We start from the raw sequence: 25,748 nt of genomic DNA on the forward strand, positions 1-25,748 counted from the left end.
CAAGCTCTGATACCAATTGTCGGAACAATCGGTACCGTTATAGAGTTGCGCAGCGGAATAAAATACTCAGAAAGCGTGTTACGGTCACAAATCGAGTTATGATGGTCCGTTTTAGAAAATTAATTTTCTTAGAGAAAATTTAACAAACACTTGATGTGCATAAAACAGTAACGAGGGTAAGCAATAGAAAAGTTGACACACTAGATTTTTATCCTGGTTCGATTCAAAAGAATCTACGTCCAGTTGTTAATCACTATAAAGAGTGATTAACGATTTCACTAAAATCAGTTTCAGCAAAATACAATTAAGAGTGAATAAACAAACCAAAATATAAAACCTTCCTTCGACCAACGAAATGGAAGCCAACAATCTACACTTTCCTTCAACTCTGGAATAGTGCAGAACAGTTCTTCCTTCGACCAACGAACCGGAAGAACAATAGCGTTGCCAACTCGAAGAGAATCGCTCCGACCTTTGACCCACAAAGCGAGAGCTTCTCCTTTTCACGAGACTAGGCAGTGCAATGAACTAGCTTTTGGAACTTCCTCAGATCACACTGTATTCTCAAAAGCTCAGTAGTCTTTCTAAGAGTTCTAGAACTCATCTATATAGCCCACTGTTCTAAAGTTTGCAAAGATGAATTACAACTGCCGCAGATAATCGATTATTGTTAGTGATAATCGATTATTCGAGTCCGTTACAGGGTTTTCAAAAAGTGATAATCGATTATCCTGAGGAATAATCGATTATTCTAGAGACTTTTGGCAGTTCTCATCAGAACTATGATAATCGATTATTTGGAGTAATAATCGATTATTCCAGAGCAACGAGGTTTTTCAGAAGGGCTCAGGATAATCGATTATAGCTTCTAATAATCGATTAAATGCGTAGCAGTTCTAAAAAATACGAATTTTTCTAAGTATTACATGTTTAAGGCTTTTCCTAATACATTTATAATCTACAAATTGCTTTTAAAACAACTATAACAATGTATCATCTTTCAGCATCATCAAAATTATTTATCTTCAAATTTACCAATGCTCTTCATTGGTAACAAACACATGCCTAAAAACTAGGGCAGCTTGGACACTCATGGATACATATCTCCATACTTACTTTACCAAACACCAACATCCTTTTGGTGTGTTGTATCTCATATTCACATATTACACGCCAACGTGGCTATCCAGTGTCCTTTAAATCCTTACCACTTTCAACTTTTTTGTGATTTCCGTTTTTTTTAGCATGCATCATTTCTGCATTTTCGCATAATTCGTTTTCATCTAATCCAAGTTAATAAAAACAGTATAAAGTTTAAGAAAAAAAACAACGACGAAACTTCCACGACATCCTTATAAGACTCGAGAAAACTCCAAAGCTATGGAAGATTGGGAAGACGAACGTGAAAGTGTAAAGGCCGATATTAGTCAGCTAAAGGATCAAGTCGGTCAAATTGTAGAAGCGTTGAAAGCCATGAAAACCGCAGGAGAGACTTCGTTTGCAAAGGCAAATGATAATGCTCACACTCCAGTACATGACGCTATGGGCACACAATTCACATTTCTAATGTATGGTTTACCACCAGGTTACACACCGCCTATTGGAGATCATTCAGAGGCAGAGCATACTTCTTTGGCTTTTCCCGTAACTGGCAATGTACTTCCCATTAGTACCCAGGGGCCTATCCACACAGCTGAGGCAAAATTGAATGAAACGTCCAAGCTTCCCCATACAATTGTCACACAAGATGTTACTTTGCAAGCGAACGTAGAAGGAGCGAAGGATAAACTTGAAGTTCTAGAAGGTAGACTGAGAGCCATAGAAGGGTTTGAAAGTTACGGCTTTGGTGACGTGTCAAGGTTGAGTTTGGCTCCAGGAGTGACCTTTCCACACAAGTTTAAGGTGCCAAAATTTGAGAAATACAAGGGAAACACATGCCCTAAGAACCATTTGACCATGTATTGTCGAAAAATGGCTGCCTACGCATACGACGATAAACTACTTATTCATTTCTTTCAAGATAGTTTGGCTGAAGCAGCGTTGAGTTGGTATACGCATTTGGAATCCTCTCATATCCGTTCTTGGACAGATTTGGCGGATGCCTTTGTAAGACAGTACAAATACAACATGCATGTCGCGCCAGACAGGTTACAATTGCACCATATGGCAAAGAAAGATGAGGAGTCTTTTAAAGAATACGCACAACGATGGAGAGAGATGGCAGCGCAAGTTGAACCACCTCTATATGACAAGGAGATGGTTGCAATGTTTGTAAGCACACTACAACCACCTTTTTATGAGCATATGATTGGCAACGTGTCTTCCAATTTCGTCGATATCATCATCATAGGCGAAAGAATCGAAATCGGACTGAAAAGTGGGAAAATTATATCTCAAGCCAGCACTCCGAAGAAATCTATTTTTAATCCAGGGAAAGAGAAAGAAGGGGGAGTGCATGCAACATCAGCAATACCCATGTGGGGAGGTCATGCACCCACAAATAGCTATCAACCAAGCCCGAGTTATCCTCCTTATGTGAACAATACAGTGTCTGGTCCCCAAATGAGACCTCGACAACCAGGATATTATCAACCACAACAGGCTAATGCCAAGGGCATTGGAGCCGGTTTAGGTCCAGATCAGAATGTTGGTCAGAACACTCATCCTAGGAGAGAACCAGACAAGAATTTCACTCCCATTCCTATGACATACACAGAATTGTTACCTCATCTCTTAAAGAAAGGCATGGCCAGTATTTGTCCCATGAAACCTTTACAACCTCCATACCCTCATAATTATGATCCAAATGCAAGATGCAATTTTCATGGGGGAAGCATTGGCCATTCGACTGAAAGGTGCATGGGTCTTAAGTTCAAAGTACAATCGCTAATTGATGCAGGATGGTTGAGGTTCCATGAAGACAAACCTAGTATTGAGGTCAACCCCCTTGCCGAGCATGGAAACGCCTCAACCAATGCCATCGAGGTTGGACGACACAAACTAATAAGGAATGTAAGTGAAATTCAAAGCTCCAAAGAGATCATTTTTGATAAATTGGTAAAACTGGGTTTGCTAAGGAGCAAAGGTGACCTTGAGAAGGCATGTGGAGTACATCTAGGATCCGAGCATTCCATTAATGAGTGTACCAAGTTTAGAATCATTCTCCAAGATCTGATCGACAGAAATTTCCTACAAGTATACCACAAGGATAAAGAAGAAGATGTATTTGCAAACCAAAGACCTGAAGGATAAAGAATTTGCCTGTGATGCTTATTGAAATGTAATCATTTTTAATTAACCTCACTGCTTTGCCCGGAGCCTTGGGGTTCCTATTTTAGGGTTGACACTTTCTTTTGCATTTGGTTTAACATTAAATCATGTTTGTTTCGTTTTTTTTATCATCATCTCGTGTCTTAAATATTTTTTTTAAAATCGAATAACATGGATATGACAATGAATGTTTTGAAAACAATAATGTTGTTTTTCCTAATTTTGAGCACCCTATCAATAACATGGAAGATGATTATGACTGACCCGGAACCCTCTCCAGAGTTAATGATATTTGTGAAGCAAGATTCTAAAGAAATAAAACCCCATCAAGTAAAGGTTGAAATCTTTAGTGTAAGAGAAGAAAGCGAGAGAAAAAAGGTAAAAGTCGACATTAGCACGAAGAAAGAGTTCAACACGAGTTACTACTCAAGCCAGAATGCCTTCAGAATCAAAGATGAAGTACAAAAAGCAGTTCGATGCGAGATTTCTAGCTGGGGCAAGATACTCCCAATAGGTGGCAAGTATCGTGTTGAAGAAGGACTATAATGAGCAAATGCATGTCGACTATCATGATTTAAAGACAATTTCTCATTGCTACAAACCTGAACAATCAAACTTCCCATTATCGTCCAAAGATGAATGGGACAGTCAAGGCCGCTAATAAAAAGATATCAAGAGGAATATACCTTCAGTTACCTCACATCGGTACGCATATCGACTGGGCAATACCTTTTTCTTTGGCATATGGAACAAAAGCAGTACTACACTTCGAGGTAGAAATCTCATCCCTACAAGTGTTAGTGGAAACCAGTTAGAAGAAGCAGATGGAGTTCAAAACCGGTTTGATCAGCTCAATCTCATTGAAAAAGATTGATCGCAACATGCAATGGGCAACTATACCAGCAAAAGGAATTCCAAGAAGGTGAATTGGTCCTAAAAAAGATTTTGCCAATACTAAAGGATCATAGGGGCAAGTGGACTCCAAATTATGAAGGTCCGTATGTAGTAAAGAAGACTTTTGGTGGTGGTGCACTTATTCTCACCAGAATGGATGGAGAGGGGTTACCTTTGCCAATTAATTCTGGCGCAGTCAAAAATTTCTAATGATTCCATGATAGGGAATGCTTTTAAAGTGGAATTGACAATATTATATTATTCAATAAATCTTTTTTCATCTCTTTCATAAGGTCGTTCTTAACTTTCAAAATCCTTCTCGAAAATAATAAGCATCACAGGCAGATGCACTGGGTGCGAGTGTATTCTTAAAGGATGTCGTGGAATTAAAACAAAACGGGAAGTAGGCATCATCATAGGAAAAGCATGGCACACCATGCATCGCCAACATTCAACAGGAATTCGTAATTTCGATAGAATACAGTTCAAGGAAAATACATCAGTGACAAAATTCAGAATTTTCAAAAAAAAAAAGAACAAAAGGAAAAAATATTTTGTTTCGAGATTGTCAAAGCCCAGTTTTCATCTTGGCACCTAAGCCCAGTTTTCATCCTGGCACCAAAGCCCAGTTTTCATCCTGGCACCAAAGCCCAGTTTTCATCCTGGCACCTAAGCCCAGTTTTCATCCTGGCACCTAAGCCCAGTTTTATTCCTGGCACCAAAGCCCAGTTTCCATCCTAGCACCAAAGCCCAGTTTTCATTCTGGCACGAAAGCCCAGTCTTCATCCTAGCACTAAAGCCCAGTTTTCATCCTGGCACCAAAGCCCAGTTTTCATTCTGGCACCAAAGCCCAGTTTTCATTATGGCACCAAAGCCCAGTTTTCATCCTGGCACCAAAGCCCAATTTTCATTCTGGCACCAAAGCCCAGTTTTCATTCTGGCACCAAAGAACTCAAAAAAACAAAACAAAAAAAAAAGCTTTTACGAGGTTCGTGCGCCTCTTTCTTTTAATTTTACGAGGTTCATGCGCCTCTTCATTTAATTTTACGAGGTTCGTGCGCTTCCCCATTCAAGTTACGAGGTTCGTGTGCCTCACCATTTAATTTTACGAGGTTCGTGCGCCTCTTCATTTAATTTTACGAGGTTCGTGCGCCTCTCCATTTAATTTTACAAGTTACGAGGTTCGTGCGCCTCACCATTTAATTTTACGAGGTTCGTGCGCCTCTTCATTTAATTTTACGAGGTTCGTGCGCCTCTCCATTTAATTTTACAAGTTACGAGGTTTGTGCGCCTCACCATTTAATTTTACAAGGTTCGTGCGCCTCTGCATTTAATTTTACGAGGTTCGTGCGCCTCTCCATTTAATTTTACAAGTTACGAGGTTCGTGCGCCTCACCATTTAATTTTACGAGGTTCGTGCGCCTCACCATTAAGTTACAAGGTGTCATGGCTCTTCAGCAAGGTCCACAAGGTTGCTACATGCTTTACCAGGTACGCTCCGAGGTAATCTCTCTCCTTTTCCTTGGACCCAAACGAAATTAGTGTCTTTATCTTTATTTAGCTTTTACAAGGATAACACAAAAACTCTAAGGTTCATGTTATCCAACAAAATCCAAATAAAGAGGGGTAGCTGTCAACACCCAATTTCGTCCGGGTAGGTAAATATTTAAAAATAGTAAAAAATAAGATAATAATAATTAATGGTGGGTAAAAAGGGATAAAATGATGACTTTAATACAATATTTTTGAAATGTTAGTTTAACATGGTAATAATTTGAATTAATATTATGCTAATAATTATAAACAATAATTAAAATAGTATATTAACATAATTTGTTGCATCAGTTACTTTTAAAGAGGAAAATATGATTTTCTGACAATAATGATAATCAATGTTTTGAATATTATTTAATTTGTTTTCTGGCAACCATGACCATTTCTTTCCCTATTTTGTTTTATTGTCATTTAACTCACAATTAAAGCAATTCTTTCCCTATTTTTGTTTTATTGTCAATTAATTCAAATTAAGGCAAGATTTCCATAATACTACAATGTGTGTATATAAATACGCAATCTGCCATAGAAAAAAAGGAGGATTGAGAAATATTAGAGATAGCAAGAGTACTGAAGAATATAGAGAAAAGTAAGTTCTCAGGTTGGAGGAACTCTGCCAAAAGAGATTACCAAGGGAGAAATGGGGGAATACTGAACGCTAAAAAGGTATGTCGCCTCTGCACCATTCTTTTGCTTTTTTTATTGTACTCTGAAGTTTTTTTCTAAAGGTTTTTCTACACGCAAATAATGTTTTTTAATCATAATTTTTTTTTATAAGTATGGGTCGGCCTACGGTCGGTTTCTTTCTTTTTCCCACCATTCTTGAATAAATAAAAAAAATACAAAATCTTCAAAAAACCAAAAAAAGATGTTAGTCTTGTTAAACCAAATCTTGTTGGGATTCACTTTTTTTTCAAAGATTTAAATCAATCAATAATATTTTTTTTAACAAACTCACAAACCTTTTTCTAGATAAAGAATTATGTGATCCCTGATTGTCCATTATAAATGGATGTACGTAAGACCAAGGTCAATTATTGTCGGGTTCATAAAACAAAAAATATTTTTTTGTCTCTTAATAGTTTCTTTATATTATTTTTTTTAGGGAAAATTAAACATTTAAAAAAAACCACGGCAACTTTTTTACATTTAATTAAAGGTACTGCCTTTGGGCAGGCGCGATAGGGTGCTAACACCTTCCTTACGCGTAACCGATTCCCGAACCTAAAAATCTACTTTTCGCAGACCATACCTTATTTTTTTGGTTTTCCATAGTTTTTCCATAATAAATTATGGTGGCGACTCCACAAATCTTTTTCTCAAACCCGTTTGTTTTTCGGGTCGCTGTCCCGTCGCGATTTCGGTTGCGACATATACAAGATGAGGATTTTGCTGAAATATTTGCTGCATGTGAAAATTTTTCTGAAAATAGTTAGTATAGGCATAATAGATTCTTGTTTAAAGTGAATAAATTGTGTGTGCCTAAGTACCCCATTAGAGAGTTGCTTATGCTTGAATCACGTGAGGGGTGTTTGATGGGTCATTTTGGGAATCAAAAGACTTTGGAAATTGTGCAAGAGCACTTCTTTTGGCCTCATATGAAACATGATGTGCATAAGTTTTGTGATCAATGCATTATGTGTAAAAGGTTAAATCTAAGGTTAAGCCTCATGGATTATATACTCCTTTGCCTGTTCGTGAATATCCTTGTACTAACATTTCTATGGACTTTGTTATGGGACTGCCTAAAACAAAGAATGGAAAGGATTTTGTGTTTGTTGTTGTTGATCGATTTTCTAAGATGACACACTTCATACTTTGCAAGAAGGTGGATGATGCTTGTCATGTGGCTGATTTGTTTTTCAAGGAAATAGTGAGACTTCATGGACTACCAAGGATCATTGTGAGTGATAAGGATACAAAATTCCTTAGTCACTTTTGGAGGACTTTGTTGAGGTAAGATTGGTACTAAATTGTTATTTTCATCTACTTGTCACCCGCAAATTGATGGTCAAACTAAAGTAGTCAATAGGGTTGAGTTTACTCACAATAGGGTTGTTCATAGCACAACTAATGTTTCACCTTTTGAGATTGTGTATGGACTTAATCCTTTGACTCCTCTTGATTTGTTGTCTTTGCCTAACATTTCTATGTTTAAGCATAAAGAAGCGCAGACTAAAGTTGAGTAGGTGAAGAAGCTAACAAAGGTAGAAAAAAGGTTGTCTTTCAACCTAGAGACTGGGTTTGGGTACACATGAGAAAGGAAAGGTTTCTAGAAGAAATGAAATCAAATTTTTAACAAAGGGGGAATGGTCCATTCCAAGTGCTTGAAAGAATCAATGACAATGCCTACAAAATTGATCTTCCGAGTGAATATAATGTTAGCTCCACATTTAATGTGTCTGACTTATCTCTTTTTGACGTAGATGGAGAATTCTATTTGAGGACAAATCCTTCTCAAGAGGGAGAGAATGATGATGACGTGACCAAGAAGAAGGGAAAGGATTCTCTTGAAGAACTTGAAGGACCTATGACAAGGGCTAAAGTAAGGAAAGCAAAGGAAGCTCTTCAACAAGTGTTATCCTTATGGCCCAACTGAAAGAGAACTAAGTAATGAGTTTGTTTTTAGAATGGTCCAATCTTTGTAAAATTGGCTGACCAAATTATGTCTTTGGGTCAATCAATTAGTGGACTTTAGTTTGTCTTTATTTTCAAGTCACAATAACAACCCAATTTTGGAAACATAGACATAAGCCCTTATAACCTTAACTTTTTGAATCAAATGGACAAGTCATATTTGTATGCAAAGAAATTGGGGTTTTCTCCCTTCTATCTTAGTAGAGTGATTCTCCTAATTTCTTGAGTGATTCAAGAACCATTGGCTGTATTAAAGGACTTTCCATCCTTTGTGTGTTGCCTCTTGTCTAAGAGTGTTTCTTTCCTTCTGTTATTGTCTCCTTGTTGTTCTTTTCTTCTTCTTAATTTCTAGAATCTCTATTTCTGTCCAGTTTTATCTCATGGTCATAACTTGCATTCTACACATCCAAATTGAGTGTTTCTTGAGTTTAATTTGTAGTTCAGAACACAATCTTTCATACTGTTTTGGAAACACCCCATTCAAAGTTTTGTAGCTCTAGCAAGATATTGGCGTTTTGAAGATTGTGTTTCCCATATTTTTACCAAATTTCGAAATACTCTTTCAAGGTTCTAACCCTAAAGATCCTCAATAAGCCCTTTTGTGAATGTGGATCACATAAGAAGGTAGATAACTCTAGAAAAGTGGTTTTTAGAGAGATGATACGTTTTAAAATAATGAAACTCGTTTATAACAAAACTATTTATATGTTTATGATTTATAAGTATTTAACTTTGAATTATCTGGTTGGACAGTTTAAGAAGATTAATCATTTTTTTATAATTTATTAATGCATATATAGTTTAATATACATGTCTTAAAATTCATGAATATTTGCTAACTATGTTTTGTATTGATTATTTTTGGGTACATATTTGTTTATGATTTATTATGACTTTCATTTCGTATAACCTGAAGATTTATGTTAAATGTTGACAACATTTTGTAAAGTTAAAGATATGTTGTTTAAAATTGATATATACAATAAACTAAAGAAAGTAAATATTTTTGAATAAGATAGGATTAAAACCTTGAATACAAAAGCGGTAGATGTGATCATTCATTTAAATATTACTGAAATTGTGATTAAAATGTGATTAATTGACTACACATTAGTGTTACGTGTATTGATTGAAATTAGATTAATTAATCACACATTAATGTTGAGTACATTAGTGTTGATTAGTATTGATTAGTATTGAGTATGAGAAAGAAGTAGAAAAGTTTATACAATTTACATAGTATAAGTGACAATAAAGTAAAATTTTGATATCCTTTAGTCCATTCTTTATTAAAGTTTAGTTATCTATCAAATAATTAATTACCTAAAAAGTACATAAAATAATAATTTAAATAAATAGTTTTATCTAATATAATTTTTAAGCATAAAGCAAAACACAGTACTTTTCCAAAGAAACATATGAATACATTAATTACTTGCGTATTTGTTTGGTCCAACGTCTCATATCCTACGGATAAGAATGAAAAGAAATAATTGTTGGTCGTTAAATAGTCTTGATCCTAAGAATAATGCATTATCCTTATCATATTCAACAACACTCATAAATGTTTTTCGAATTCTAAACTAAAATGCCATCTCTTTGATTCAAAAAGAGAGAATATTCAACATTAATTTAAAATACAAATAATAATTGTCTAATTTATCTTATTTAATTCAATTTTTTTAATTTAATTAAAATATTATTTTATAAATATTAAATAATTTTTTAATATCTTAAATAAAATCATGTTAACATTACTATAATTTTTAATATTTTAAAAATACTTATTAATAATTTATTAAAAAATAAAATAAAATACTCTTAAGATTTTTTAATTTATTGCAAGATTTTTCACATGTAGAATTAAAAGCGCGGCACTCAACCAAAATCAAATCCAACTCTTTTCTCCACGACTTAAATTTCTATTTAAAATGATTGCTTTTGAAATGGCAAATTATAGCAGTGAATCCAATTAGAGTTAGTTGAAGAAAAAGTAGAAGAAATACAAGTGTCAACTGTTGTGACACTTACGCAAGATCTATTTTGAGCTACACAACAATACAGAAAGAAAAAAAACCTTTAAAATTAGTTTTGAATGATATAAACGGAGAGATGACAAAAGGAGTGAATCCTTTTGAGTATTATTGAATTCGTTGATATTATATGATATTTGATTTTTTAAATAAAATATGGAGTTTAGAATGTATATTTTGTTTTCTGTCAAACCCCTCAAAATGACACTTGGAAAGGAGGGACAAATGTCTCAACCAAAAGAGATTTAACATTTTATAGAATTTTCCAAACCACAGCTCATCTTATTTTCTTAAAAATATGCATCTCTCTAAAACTCAAGCTTTTACCTTTTCTCCTCCTTTTCTCTAGAAATTCTTCATCCCCTTTCATTCTTTTCTTCAACCAGCCACTGCTTAAGCAAACTAGGAGTCAAGATCATTGTTTTCCACCGATCAAAATCAAGCTTAGAGTTGGTAATTTCTTAGAATGGTTGTTTCCTGTCACATGCACAATAGCCTACTGGTTGCATGTGTTCTTCAACATTCTTTTCCCTTTTCTAACTCCATTTTTTGTCCATTAGGTGGTCTTTTCTCACAAATCCATGAACTATAGGCGTTCATAGGAATTTCTGGTGGTGATCGAGTCTGTAGTTGTTGAAGTTGTTCGATTCGAGTAAGAGGTAAGGGATGCTAGCTAATTTAATTACTTGGTTTTAATGTATGAAATTGATTTGGATGATTCTGTGTGAATGTAAAATTGGATGAATTGGGTGTTCGGTGTTGTTCCTGTGGAATATTGATGTTGTGTTTATGATGATTTTCTTTCTGCATAATTCTGGTTCAGTGGTCGAGTGAAATTGGTAAGGTTTGGTGTTGATCCTAATTCTCCTAATTCTGCAGAATTATGTAGTTTGCTGAAGGTCTTTAATTGATCGTTCGGCTTCTCTCTGGTGTTCGGTCTTAACTAAGTTCTGCTATTGTGGATTCTCAGTTAATGACCGCTCGGTCTAGTGTTGATTTTTAATTTAATATAGCGTTCAGTCTGTCATATACTGTAACTGTTAGTGACCACTCAGTCTCGGTAGTGCTTGGCCAGATGTCAGCACTCGGTTTCAGTAGTGTTCGGTGATGCACTAAGCACTCGGTCTCATCATATTACTAAAATTATGTAACTGAAATTGAAACTAAGAGTGTTCGGTCTAAGCTCGTAGTATTCGGTTTAAGCTCTTAGATTTTGATTACTAGCTTTAGTATTTGATTATGTCCAATTATAGATGTTATATAGTATTCAGTCAATTCTTTGGATTCTGTCTAGTAAATACAGTTCGGTTATAGTCTTTGAAAAATGAGAAAATGTTTTGTCTCACAATAAGTATTTAGTTCAACTAAAGTGTTTAGCCTGGTTATAACATTCGGCATAAGCCCTAAGTGTTCGGCCCAAGCCTATAGTGATTAGTCTAATATAATAGTGTTCGGTATGGTCTACTAGTAGTCGGCATTAATGTTCGGTTTTAGTTTTAGAATGCGGTTGTTCTGATGTCCAACTTCAAAGACGTTTGGCTCATGTTTGAGTTTCACTTTTTCATAGTATTTCGTTCAGTCAAGTTCACCATAGGGAAATAATATCCCGTACGGTCATGTTCGCAGATAGGAGGGTTTCTACCGTCCGATTTTGTTAATAATAAGTGTTGATATTCCGAGTTAGTTGTGCTCAATGGTGATGTTATTTTAATGTTTTGGTTGAAGTTATTTAAAGGTTTTATGGATGAGGAAATATGTTGTTAATGAAGTATAGTATTTAAAATGTGATATGAATAGAATAGTATGCATATGAAGAAGTATGATGTGATTTGTATTATAAGGATATGAACGAGTGTTCCAAGGAGGAATATCTCAAAAATGGTTATGGAATTGTAAAGTATGAATATGGTCAGACTAAGCTGTCGTTCATCCTGACATTCTAATGGTCAACGAGTCTCAAGTAGAGAATGGTGGCGCATGTGGTAAGAATAGCAGGAGGCCTGATTACGTATAGCTTGGGGTTCCAGCTATCGGACTAAACTCATGCGTAGACTTGGGTTTCCAGCTATAGTAAGGGATGAAGGGCTAACCTCGTGTGGCGGCTTGGGTTTCCAGCTATGATAATTCTGATTATTTTCCATATTACCTTTCCACGAGTGCAAAAACGTCGTAGCTACATAATTCATATAGTTCGGACAGTCAAAGTGAAAGTGATTGGTTATAATATGTTGGTGTGATTTCTGTAGAAGTATGATTGTTTTATGTGTTTATATGAAATGAATGTTTACAGAGTTAATTAAATTATACTAGTTTACCCTTATTTTCCTGTCTTGTCATGTTGTCCATTCGGTCGTCCTTGTCCTTGCAATGATCACCCTTTGGGTGTGAGTAGAGTGTGCATAAGATATTTCAGAGCAGGCATTGGCAAGAGAGGGGGTTTTCCGCTAAGAGTAAGAACGTTCGGTTTTGTATTTGTTTTTGTTTTTAGTATAGGACCGTTCGGTGTAATACACTGTTGTAGGACCGTCCGGTTAATACACCTCTTGTATGACCGATCGGTTTGCTTTTATGATTTGTATTAGTATAGGTTTCTGTAAAGTTTTAATTTATGGTTATTTTAGGATAAATGTAAGTTAGCTTTATTTTGTGTAACTCTTCTATTTTATTGTAAATGTAAGGACCCTTAAGTATAGTTTATAACTATATTTTTAGGATGTTACATTTTCTTTCTATACTTATTTTAATGTCTTTATATTTATCTTTTTACAATCATATTTAATATTAATATAATTATAACTTTTTATTTAATATTTATTACAAAAATATACTTATTTTAAGTATTTGATAAATATTATATTTTAATTAAAATTTAAAATAATAAAACGTGTAGAATAATAAAATAAAAAATTTATATCTATTAAATATAAAATAGTAATAAAAAAATTTAATTTGATGATATGGAAATCATTACAGCCACATCCATATGGCTCTATTACCATTCCTACATGTAATGGAGAAAAAAAAAACTTTAACAACAAAAAATAATTGAGTAAACAAACTTTAATAACCCAAAGTGTATATGTACGTAGGGACAATAGTATGTTGACTAATAATTTTGGAAAAGTAAAAGTAATATATTTAAATTTATATATTTTATTACATACATAATGTAATATAATTATAATTATAAAATAAATCAAACATATTTAGTGGATTATATTTTTCACTTTTAAATTTTTGAATTCATCTGACAAAATATTTTATTATTTTTCTCAATATAAATAATTATATTGTTGACAAGAAATTTATCTTCCATTTTATTTTATAATTTTATTTTGATAACATTTGTTGCATAAAGTAATCTATCTATTGTTGTAATAAAAAAGAGTTATAATAAGACAAATGATCAAAAGTAAAATGTCATTTTACTTTTCTCGTCAATGACACAATTTAATCATGTTAATAAATTCTTCAAATGTAATGATTAGGAACATCAACAACAATTTTGAAATTATATTTAATCATGAATTAACATGAAGTAATCACCTATAATTCTTTAAACATTTAGAAAATGTTTTTCTAATTGGACAATTTAATCATTAATATCACGTTTTAGAATATGGGAAGAAACTTGCATCTTCATAAGTAACTTTCCTTTTATAAATTTTAAAAATGAATTTATTTTTTTATTCTTCATTAGTAAACCTATTTTTTTTAAATAAAATTTAAAACTAAAAAATAATTTATCATAATTTAATAAAAATTTGAGAGATATAATTATTAAAAGAAAATATAATAATCGAATAACAATTAAAATTTATAATAGAATATGAAACAATATTAAAATACTCGTAACATGAAAAAAATATTAATTACCAAACTTTATTAATTTAAGGGGTTTGCTAATTTATATAAGGTTTTTTTTAATTGATATATTTTAACAAAGTGTAAAGTTTTAGGTTACAAAAATATCCTCATTCAAATAAAAACATATTTTAAATGTAAAGGTATTTTAATAATTTTAAAATTTAATTTAAAATCAAAAAATAAAAAAGATAGTTATTTATAATCCATGACTTTATAGTTGCTGTCACGTGTATTAGTTGTTTTTTAAAATAAAAAAAATAAAAAGTAGTTATTTATCATTCATGACTTTATAATTGCTGCTATATGTATTAATTCTTTTTTAAAATAAAAAATAAAATAAAAGATAGTTATCTATCATTCATGACTTCATACTTAGTGTCATGTGTATTAATTTTTTTTAAATGATTGGATTATTAATGTCATCTACCACCAACATCTTGGTAACAGATTTCTTTTGCAACTTTTACTTATATTTTTAATAACATATTTTCTTTCTTTTAAAAGTAATGGTTATTATTTTATGGATCTCCTCCAAAAAGTTAATTACCAACCTCATATATATATATATATATAATTTTTAAACATATTTTTATCGTAATTGAACTGAATAATTTTGTATAAATCAGTTGACATATATTTGTAATAATTTTAACTAATTTCTAAACTCTTGTGAATAATAATCTATTCAAAAATATATAAATGCCAACTTTATTTGGTGTTATGATATTAAAAATATGTGCTTGTAATAACTTGTTGGCTAAACGTTCTTTTCTCAAAGTGCACTTGTAAAATAATATGTATTGATCACTTCTAAAATTTCACATTTTAACTTTACATTAAATCACCAACTACATGAACCTACATGTGAAAAGTTATAATAAAAAATCTTATTTATTTTATGTAATGACATTCATTTCTGAAAATTATATATTTCTAAAAATTATATATTTCTAAAAATACTATAATTAAAAATATTTCTAAAGTTGATAAATAATTACGTTTGATTTAAAAAAAAATGCACCTGGCAACAATTATAAAATCATGATAAATAACTATCTTTTATTTATTTATTTTTTAAATTAAATTTTAAAATTATTAAAATACTCTTAAATTTAAAGTATATTTTTATTTAAATGAGGATATTTTGTAACCTAAAACGTGTATACTTTCTTAAAATATACCAACTAAAAAATGATTTTACATAAATTAACAAACCCCTTAATTTAATTCCTATCAATTTTTAATGTACATTACAATTAATTTAAAAAATTTTAAAAACTTTGGGTGGCGATGACCAGCCCGCTCCTTCAATTATCCGCAGTTGGCTCTAACCTCGTTAGTTTTATTTATTATATTATTAAACAAATTTTTAATGAAAAGGTAAACAAAACTAATGAAAGTCAATCTTGTCATCGTAGTAAGACTGATTTTTTTTCCAATCATATTGTATCATTTCCTTAGTTATTATTCTGAACCCCTTCTATTTAATTCGATATAAAATTATTGTATTCTATTCTATTTTCCTGAGTACTGTGAGAAGGTCACATTTGCACTGCAACTTCCTTACCTCAACAGAAACCATGTCATCCATGGCTTTTCTTTCACATCCTTATTTCTTTGCAGCTTTGACCCTTTTGGTGGTTCAATTTCTGTTCAGAAAACTGAGCAAAAGGGATGGGAAGAGGTATCACCCTGTTGCTGGCACTGTGTTTAATCAGATGATAAACTTCCACAGGTTGCACCATTACATGACTCATCTTGCTGCCAAACACAGAACATACAGATTGCTCAACCTTTTCAGATATGAAGTTTACACTGCAGAACCGAGTAATGTTGAGTACATACTCAAAACCAATTTTGAGAATTATGGAAAGGTAAAAACTTTATTAATTAATTACTTCTCTACTACTTGTAGATAAAGAAAACATTGAATGTTTTAATTTGGTTGAGTCATTTCAACTTTAATTTAGAAAATCTTACAAGATCTGTACAAAGATTTTGGGGAGAATATAACATTACTCGTTTGTACAGAAAAGTGTTAAAAGGTTCTGTTTTATTTGAGTTGTTAAATGGAAGTGGTGAGTTGCCACTTACTCTCTAGTGGGTAGGGTTCAAGGAACTGAAAAGGTTCTTGGATTTCATATTGTTGTCAAATCTGTTGAATTGAAAAGCTTGTTTTCTAGATAACATATATGAAAAACTGGAGCACTCGATTATAAGCATTGAAGATTTTTTTTTTTTTTTTTTATTTTATTTTGAAAGCGATTTGCCTTCTTTGTGAAAAGTGACATGATGTGAAACACTTGACACTTCGGTTCTACTGTTCGTGGTTCTGTTTATGATACCTTTTTCCTGAAATGATTGCAGTAGTTATATCCTGCTGAAATAGGTAATAGGTGTAAAAGTCAAAGTGAACTTCGTCTGTATGGTATGAAAGAAAACCTTTAGGAAACTGAGGTTCAGAATCTGCGGCTTCTTCTTAGTGTAGAAGTTGCTTAAAAATGATAACTCAAATTCGAATCTGTCCTTTTAAATTTTGGCAATGGTAATTTATTCCATCTTCCTTTAGAAGGTAGACATGATCCTTTCCAATTTCCATGCTGTGGTTGTAACACTAGCTTTATTATTAGTATGGTAACATGTGGAGAATACTAAAACAGAGCTTAAAGAGAGATTTATGGAATTATTACGTATTATAAAGCTGGCTTGCTTGAGCCCAAACTGTTATTTGGACTTGGAAAGAGTTTAGGTATATGAGAAAACAAAATCTGATTCAATTGTAAACTAGTACTATTGGGTTCTTTCTAAACGATACATAGGGGATACTTGACACCAATGAATCATGAACCAATTCATAGAAGAAATTATGACACAACTTTTAATCCAAAATGGATTTGTAGGTCTTCTTTTTTATATGTTACTTAGTTTTCTCATTTTTACTTTGGATTCCTAACAAGTGCAAGAGGTTATACATAGAGCTTTACAACCTGTAATATTGATTACAATATTTCTTCTAGTATCCTGCAATATCTTAGATGTAAAAATTACAGAGATACTAAGCATTAGGTATATAGATTTGTGATAGGCCTTTATGATTTATTTAATTAGGCATACAGGGGTTTGCTTGATTCTTGAAAAAGTTGGGCCAAATAGCTTCAATTTTGTTTCTTTAAACTTTTGTGCAGGGCTTGTACAACTATCAAAATTTGAAGGATTTACTAGGTGATGGGATTTTCACTGTTGATGGGGAGAAATGGCGGGAACAAAGGAAAATATCAAGTCATGAATTCTCTACCAAGATGTTAAGGGACTTCAGCGTTTCAGTATTCAGAAAGAATGCAGCAAAACTTGCAGACATAGTGTCTGAATCTGCAACTTCTAATAGTTCGTTGGAAATCCAAGTGGGTATATATATGTTCTGAAAGATGCTATCATATACCTTCTTTTATCTACTTCATAGGATGCTAACTTGCTCCAATAATTCGTATAGGACCTTTTCATGAGATCAACACTGGATTCAATTTTCCAAGTTGCATTTGGAACTGAACTTGACAGCATGTGTGGATCAAGTCAAGAAGGGAAGATTTTTGCTGATGCTTTTGATGCATCAAGTGCACTCACCCTCTATCGTTATGTTGATGTCTTCTGGAAGATCAAGAAATTTCTGAATATTGGATCAGAGGCCAAATTAAGAAAGACTACTAAAGTTTTAGATGAATTTGTTTTGAACCTAATAAAAAATAGAATTCAGCAAATGCAGATTTCAAGGGGAGGTTCCGATGTAAGTTTATTACATGCAAGCTGTATTTATACATGATGAGAGGAGTAACCTTAGCTGTAGAATCATAAACAGAAGCTTAAGATTAAACTTAAATAAAACAATCATGGCCATTTATATTTCAGTGCATGACCAAGATTAACTCTCTTAATCTCACTAGATGTGCCACCAATATGTGATCCATTTTTCATTCTATATCTGTAGAGTAAACGTGAAGATATTTTGTCAAGGTTTCTGCAAGCGAAGGGATATGATTCAACATACCTAAGAGATATAATTCTAAACTTTGTTATTGCTGGGAAAGACACAACAGCAGCCACACTTTCTTGGTTCATGTACATGTTATGTAAGTACCCTGCAGTTCAAGAAAAAGCAGCAGAAGAAGTGAAAGAAGCAACAAATACAAAAACAATTAGCAGCTATACTGAATTTGCGTCAAGTGTAACAGATGAAGCTCTTGAAAAGATGGACTATCTTCATGCAGCAATTACAGAAACTCTCAGACTTTATCCTGCTGTCCCTGTGGTAAGATTAAGTTTGAGGTTAAACTCTTCATTTTCATCACTGCATGCAGTAGAAACAAGACTCCACTACTTCTCCTTCTTGCATTTATGGTTAGAACTAAAGCTACCTCTTATGGTGGGAGGACTTGGGGCTGTTTGATTTCCTTCTCACCTTTTGTTTTAAAATTGTGTGTTTTCTATCAAATAATTTCATGCTATTCAGATCTCAAGTCCATCTAAAATTGATCACGTTTTGAAATCTTCTTAAACAAGTATATTGAAAACCAAAAACAGAGATGTTTTGTCATTTTTGTCATGTTCTGTGGTCCTAGCTCAAGGGTGTGCTATAATGGTGAGGCATGTCCTTGGCATGGGTGTGTGTTTCCTTTGTTTTTTCTATAAACTAGTAAGGTTTTTGAAAATAGAAACCAAATGCAATCATGTTTTAAATTTGATTACCAAGTACAAGATCCAGCTTTAAGATTTTCTCTCCTTAGACATGTCTCTAATTTTCACACATTTCAACAGATCAAGGTGATTTTTTATATTTAGAGAACCAAGTTGAAGCTAAAAATGAAGAGGACTAGAAACATATTTTATGCTAATAAAAAAACAGCACTCCACCCTTCCTCACTGGCTTCCATGTAATAATATAAATTTCCAAGATTGATACATTGTTGTTACACATTTGACATGCTTGTGTAGATGAAATGCATTATAAGTACCAGACTCCTTAATTTGATGCAGGATGCAAAGATTTGTTTTTCTGATGACACATTACCAGATGGGTACAGTGTTAATAAGGGAGATATGGTATCTTACCAACCTTATGCAATGGGTCGGATGAAATTTATATGGGGTGATGATGCAGAGGATTTCAGGCCAGAAAGATGGCTTGATGAGAATGGCATTTTTAAGCAAGAGAGCCCTTTCAAGTTTACAGCTTTTCAGGTTAGTAGAGTTTTGCTTAGATCATTTTTTAGAACTATGCTTGTTATGCACATGATCAAACTCCTATTAGTGTGTATTTTCTTTCAAGAAGCATTGGATTGATTTTAATTCATTTGCAGGCTGGTCCTCGGATTTGTCTAGGAAAAGAGTTTGCTTATAGGCAGATGAAGATATTTTCAGCAGTTTTATTAGGTTGTTTCCGCTTCAGATTGAATGATGAGAAGAGAAATGTGACCTACAAGACGATGATAAATCTTCATATTGATGGAGGCCTTGAAATCAAGGCCTTGCACAGATAAGGGGATTAAAAGATTTTTGGAACAATCCCAACTCTACTCAAAAGGTAAAAGTAAAAGTAGTTCAACAAAAGAGAATGAAAGTGTATTTTAGAATTGAAAGATATGTTGGTTTACAAGTTATTGTATCGACATAATTTAATAATGTATATACTATTATATGACTTTAAGTGTGCCTCGAAGAAAATAAATGGTTATTTATTCCAAAGAATCCTATATCACTTTAATAAATAATAATAGTTTTATCTTTATTATTATTATTAAGTAATTCTTTTGGATGAAAACGTGAAGAATAGACTTAAATGTTATAAAGATGATAAAATAAATAAATAAATGTGGTAGCTCAGATGACAATGTTTTTATTAACATCATAAACATGGCTACTAACCCTGGTTATGGGATTTATATTGAAAAATATTTTTATAAATATTTTAATAGCATAATTGGAACCTTGGAGCTTCTGCACGTCCTCTATCAACATTTTTCCAGAAGATGAGGCTGTGGTGGGACCAGCCACCTCATTGATGGAGGAAGAATGGGCTGCTTGGCAAAAAGCATGCCTTGAAAATCGGAATGGTGAACAACCTTTCGGAATTTCTAGACAAATTAAGGGTTTCGGGACCCGCGTGCACAATTTTTGGTTATAAATTAGGGGAACCTTTAGCCACTGCGGTAATGTGTTTGGAGGAAGAAAGGAATGGAGACTTGCATTAACAACAAAGTGGCCTGCTAGAAACTCATATTTCGACCGTGAAAAAAAAATTCTAGTTTTTTTTATACTTATTTTAAGTTCCACCACCACCCCTTTCTATTATTTTCTTTTATTTCAAAAATACTCTACATATCTCTACTATTTTCTTTTATTCTAAAAATATCCTACACTTCTCCACTATATTCAACAATCTTTCTCTTTTTCTCTTCATATTAATGAAACATTCACATGACTCAGATTTAAACTTGTGATATATTACAAAAATTTTATTTACACTTTCTCTTAAATAAGTTTGATTCAATCTTATTTTCACAGTTCAATATATTTTTTTTCTTCAAATTACTTAATAAATGGTAAAATTTTTGTTCTAAATTTCTATAAAAATGTTTATATATATGTGTGTTTTTTTTTACATTTAATATCTATAATTTTTAACATTATATTATGTTTTAACTTACCAACATGTTTGACTCAAATAACTTGAATAAAGTATTTAATTTATTAGATAAATAATATAAAAATATTATTAAATACTTAAAATATAAAAGAAAAATTATTTGTTAAAGATTTGGAATTTATTTAGTTCTTTCGTCATTATAAAGATAGTATACAATAATAATAATAATATATTATTTACTATTAATATTATTATGTTTATTATTTTGTATTTGCATCTAACTTTTAAGTTTATAACTAATATTGAAGTTTGCTCTTAATTTTATATTTTGTAATATATCACAAGTTTAAGTCTAAGCCATATGAATGCTCCATTAATGCAGAGAAAGAAAGAGAAAGATTGTTGAGGATAGTGGTAAGGTGTAGGATATTTTTGGAATAAAAGAAATAGTAGGAGGTGTAGATTATTTTTGGAATAAAAGAAAATAGTGGAGAGGTGCAGAAGCACTTGGTTGGGGTGGTGGAGGGAGCAACACCCTTTTGGTTATATTAAATATGAATATCTTGGATTTTAGTAGTGTTATTAACTATTTGTTCATTTTTATCGGTTTTGTTTTTTTTTATTATGTTTTTTTGTTTTCTATTTTTCAAGTTATCTAGATAAGATTTCAATCTCCACTTTATTTATCGTTAGATTAAGCTAAAATTTTGATATTTGACTCTTGAGATATATTACTTCACTTTAGTCGTTTGGATTTTTAATTTGAAATTTGTACTCGGAGGAATTAATTTTGGAATTTTGAGTAAACTGATCACCACTTGATTTTTGTCTGTAAGTTACTTCAGTAAAATCTCAATCCCACTTCGTTTACCGTTAGATTAAACTGAAATTTTAATATATGATTTCTAAGACATATTACTTCATTTTTACCGTTTGGATAATTAAATTCAAATCAGTGCTTAGAGAAATATATTTTGTATTTTAGATAGAGTTGAAAACCATTTATTTCTATCCTTAAGTTACCTCGGAAAAACATTAATTTTCACTTTGTTTATGGTTAGATTGACCTGAAATTTGGATATATAGTTCATAAGACAACAATTCATCATGACTGCTCAGATTAGTAATTGGAAAACTGTACTTAGACAAATTAATTTCGTATTTTGGATGGATCTTAAAATCACTTGAATTTTGTCATTAAGTTGTCTCGATAAAATATCAATTCCTACCTAGCTAACCGTTATATTAACTTGAAATTTAGATATGTAGTTCCTAAGACATATTGATTCACTTTAACCGCTTGGATTTTTAATTAGATATCTATATTTAGATAAATTAGTTTTGTGTTTCTTAAGGAACTAAACACCACATTTTAGTTGGATCGAATTGAAAATTTTATCGTAGGTTCTAGATATATTCTTATTTACTTTTATTGGTCAAATCTTTCATTAAAAGATTGTTGCTAGAATAATGTTTCCACATAAGGGTAGTCAACGACAACACATGTAGACCCTAAGAAAACTGAGCGAGATTGAGATGTCTACTGGATCATCTCAAGCTTCACCTCCTAAGGTTCAAGAATGGACATTATAAAACTTTTTACAACACCACTCGATTACTTTTAACAGGAGAACGAGTCCAAATGAGGCTGATAAATGGATTAGGATCATGGAGAGCATTTTTTTTATGCTAAGAGATGGCCTCCCGAGACTAGACTAGCATACTTAGAATACCAGTTGTCCGGCGAAGCAGTGCACTGGTGGGATAGTATGATTGTTGCATGATCATATAATTATTGTTATAATTATTAATATATTTATGCATGTTTTATGAATGATCTTTTTGCATGTTAGCTCACCTCTACATGTTTGTTTGTACGATGATCATATAACGTGGGTATTATACGAGAGTAGATGAGGGAAGAACGACTGATCTATTACAAGTAAAGAGAGAAGTAGAAGAATGTGAAAAAAAGTTTTAGTCATTTCATAAATTTTTATTTGAAATTAAAAATATGTATTTTCAATGTGAGCCCTTTATATTTCACCTTATGGACGACTATAATAATGCTACAATATGTTTACTTATGACATATTAAGTGTGAGGTAAATGAAATGTTACATTAGTGGTATTTGAGCGATTTTTCCTTAGGACGACCTGAGGGTTGTGGGTTTGTTATAATTTAAAAACTCATATAACAACAATAGTATTAATGATAATTCTCTTTGTGAATAAAGAGATGACACCTAGACCACCTACTTCTTCAATCTCTAAGATGCCTAGCCTGACAAAAGTGATAGGGTCCATCACATTGACACTTTAGCAATAGAGCGTTGCGATGATGCAAGAGCATCAAGTGGCTTGCAACAATTAAAAGCTGTTAGGATAAGCTTTAAAGGTAGTCAACGACAACACATGTAGACCCTAAGACAACTGAGCAAAAACAAGATGCTTGTTGGACCATCTCAAGCTCCACCTCCTAAGGTTCAAGAATGGACACTATAAAATTATTTACAACACCACCCTGTTACTTTTAACAAGAGGACGAGTCTAGATGAGGTTGATCAATGAATCAGGAGCATGGAGAGGATTTTTTATGCTAAAAGATGTCCACCTGAGACTAGACTAGCGTACTTAGAGTACTAGTTGTCCGGTGAAGCAGTGCGCTGGTGGGATAACATGAAGCTAATGCTACAGGAAGGTGGTGAAGCCATAACTTGGGAACTCTTCAAGGATAAGTTCTATGTTTAATATTTTCCTAACATCGTAAGTCATGCCAAGGAAGTAGAATGCTTGTAGTTGGTGCAAGAAAACAAGTTTGTAGTTGAGTGTAAGACCCTCAAAAATAAAGTATTAGAGGCAATATAGTGTTTTAAATAGTGGTACTCCATTATTTTCTTTCAGAAATATCAACAGTATAAATTAATTTTTCTTATCATGAGTTTCATTATCTAAGAAGCTTTCACTCTTTAAAACTTCTCTCTTAAAATTTCCTCTAACTTCTCTCTAGAAACCCTAACTCTTCACTCATCTATTGGATGATTAGAGACCGCCTGAGGGTTCCTTGAGGTGAGATCTTCATTTCTAGCCGATTTATTTCAGTTATAGGGTAAGTTGGTTTCTACCCTTCTTCCTTAAATTTTGGGTGTTCGTGCATGTAGGGTTTTTCTTTATTCTTTTGGGGTTTGAGTCTTCCCTAAGACTCTTTGTTGATCAGGGGTAATGAAGGTATACTCTGATCAAATTGTCATGAATTGTAGGAGTAAATAGAGATCTTGGACCTGTAGGCGGAATTTTAGAGTTCTTAGAATCACTTGTGCGTCAACCAGGTAAGGGAAGCTAGTTTGTTTGGTTTGGATTTGGTATGCATGTGATATTTGATGTTTGTATGATGATGTGATGATTGATTTATGAACTTTAATTGAACCGTGAAACTTGGTATGTTGGGTGCTTGAAAATGATGGTATGTTTAATTGAAAACTGATGTATGTTGGTGTGTCTAGTTTGTTGTTGTTAAAGTTTGTTTATTGATGAAGTTGTAAATGTAGATTTAGTGAGTTTGAGCTGATGTGTTGTTACAAAACTTGGGTGTGAGATAAATTAGAAGAAGAGTGAGTTTTGGGCATAAAAGTGAAAGTTTTAACAAGTAAGATTTTAAGATCCTAGTTGTGGGGAAAGTCTTTTAGGAACTGTCTTGGGGCCATTTAGGGCTTAGTTAGTCTCTTGTACAAAAATATGGTAGATCGTCCAGGTAAGAGATCGTTTGATAATGGGTCGTCTAGTAAGGGGTCGTTTGGTAAGGGATTGTCTGGTAAGGGATTGTCTAGCAAGGAGCCGTCTGGTAAGGGGTCGTTTGGGCAGAGGTCATCTGGGCAAAGATCGTCTGGGTAAGAGTAGTTTGGTGAGGAGTTGTCTGGCAAACAACTAAGTTATGGGGAATCTCGAATTTGGGGTTCTGGACATCCGTTTTGAACATTCTTTAAGTCGTTTTGGGGGGTTTTTGACCCTTCCAGAGTTGTTGGTGAGGGTTTCAAGGTTGTTTTCCCTTGTCTAGTGTGGATATCAAGCTACTATGATGAAAATTGTGTTATTATATGATTATTATTTCCAGATTTGTGATAAGTGAATTTTATCCTTGAAATACTTTGAGTATGTAATATGTTATATGATGATGATGATTAGTATGTAGTGATTTAAGTGACTGGTATTGAGGGACGTAAGTCTGTGATCCTCGTGGAGAGGTTTCATGGTGGTGCCCGATAGTTTTGTTAGTACAAATGACCAAAGTTAAGTTTGAGGTTCATCCTACATTTTAATGATCATTCACGCTCAATTAGAGAGTGATAAATCATGTGGTGAGAATAACAGGAGGTCCTAGTCTATGGTCACAGGTTAGGGCCATAGGTATTGACGGATTAACCTGGTTTTGAAATCCAGTTTAGGAAATCACCTGGTTTTGAAATTCGATTTAGGAAATTATCCGATTTCAAAATTCGATTTATGAAATTATTGAATTTTGAAATCCAGTTTACGAACTCATCGGATTTTGAAATTTAGTTTAGAAACTCCCTGGATTTCGAGATTCAGTATTTATTTCTTCCAAATTTAGAAACACAATATTTATTTCTCTCATATTTTAAAATTTAGTGAACACTCCTACTAGATTTAGAAATTCGATTAAAACTAATATAATATATTTTCGTGTTTTAACTCATAAATGGTTTGTGATATTATAATTGATATAACACTATTAATGATATTATAACTTAGTATAATAATATTAAGGATATAATCTTCCATCGTTAATTATTGGTTTAAACCCTCGGATGGTCCTTATATTTGTATGAGAATCTCAG

General features: G+C 32.6%; 1 protein-coding gene across 1 annotated transcript; it reads left to right on the plus strand.

Moving 5' to 3' along the window:
* Positions 1-15,747: 15,747 nt before the first annotated feature.
* Positions 15,748-20,034, plus strand: LOC148191149 (cytochrome P450 704C1-like). Its single transcript, XM_088101436.1, has 6 exons — positions 15,748-16,129; positions 17,441-17,656; positions 17,746-18,036; positions 18,238-18,558; positions 19,284-19,487; positions 19,607-20,034. The coding sequence occupies exons 1-6, from the start codon at positions 15,836-15,838 to the stop codon at positions 19,784-19,786; spliced, it is 1,506 nt and encodes a 501-aa protein (XP_087957562.1). The 5' UTR covers positions 15,748-15,835; the 3' UTR covers positions 19,787-20,034.
* Positions 20,035-25,748: the final 5,714 nt, after the last annotated feature.

Source organism: Vigna umbellata, chromosome 11, assembly GCF_029865625.1.
Source record: "Vigna umbellata cultivar VRB3 chromosome 11, Vumbellata_1.0, whole genome shotgun sequence".
Taxonomy (NCBI): domain Eukaryota; kingdom Viridiplantae; phylum Streptophyta; class Magnoliopsida; order Fabales; family Fabaceae; genus Vigna; species Vigna umbellata.

Excerpts from the sequence above, each read along its gene's own strand:
- LOC148191149 (XM_088101436.1), top strand. The coding sequence starts at position 15,836 with ATGTCATCCATGGCTTTTCTTTCACATCCTTATTTCTTTGCAGCTTTG. Across the intron at positions 17,657-17,745 it reads ATAGTTCGTTGGAAATCCAA|GACCTTTTCATGAGATCAAC; the intron begins GTGGGTATATAT and ends TAATTCGTATAG. Across the intron at positions 18,559-19,283 it reads TTTATCCTGCTGTCCCTGTG|GATGCAAAGATTTGTTTTTC; the intron begins GTAAGATTAAGT and ends AATTTGATGCAG.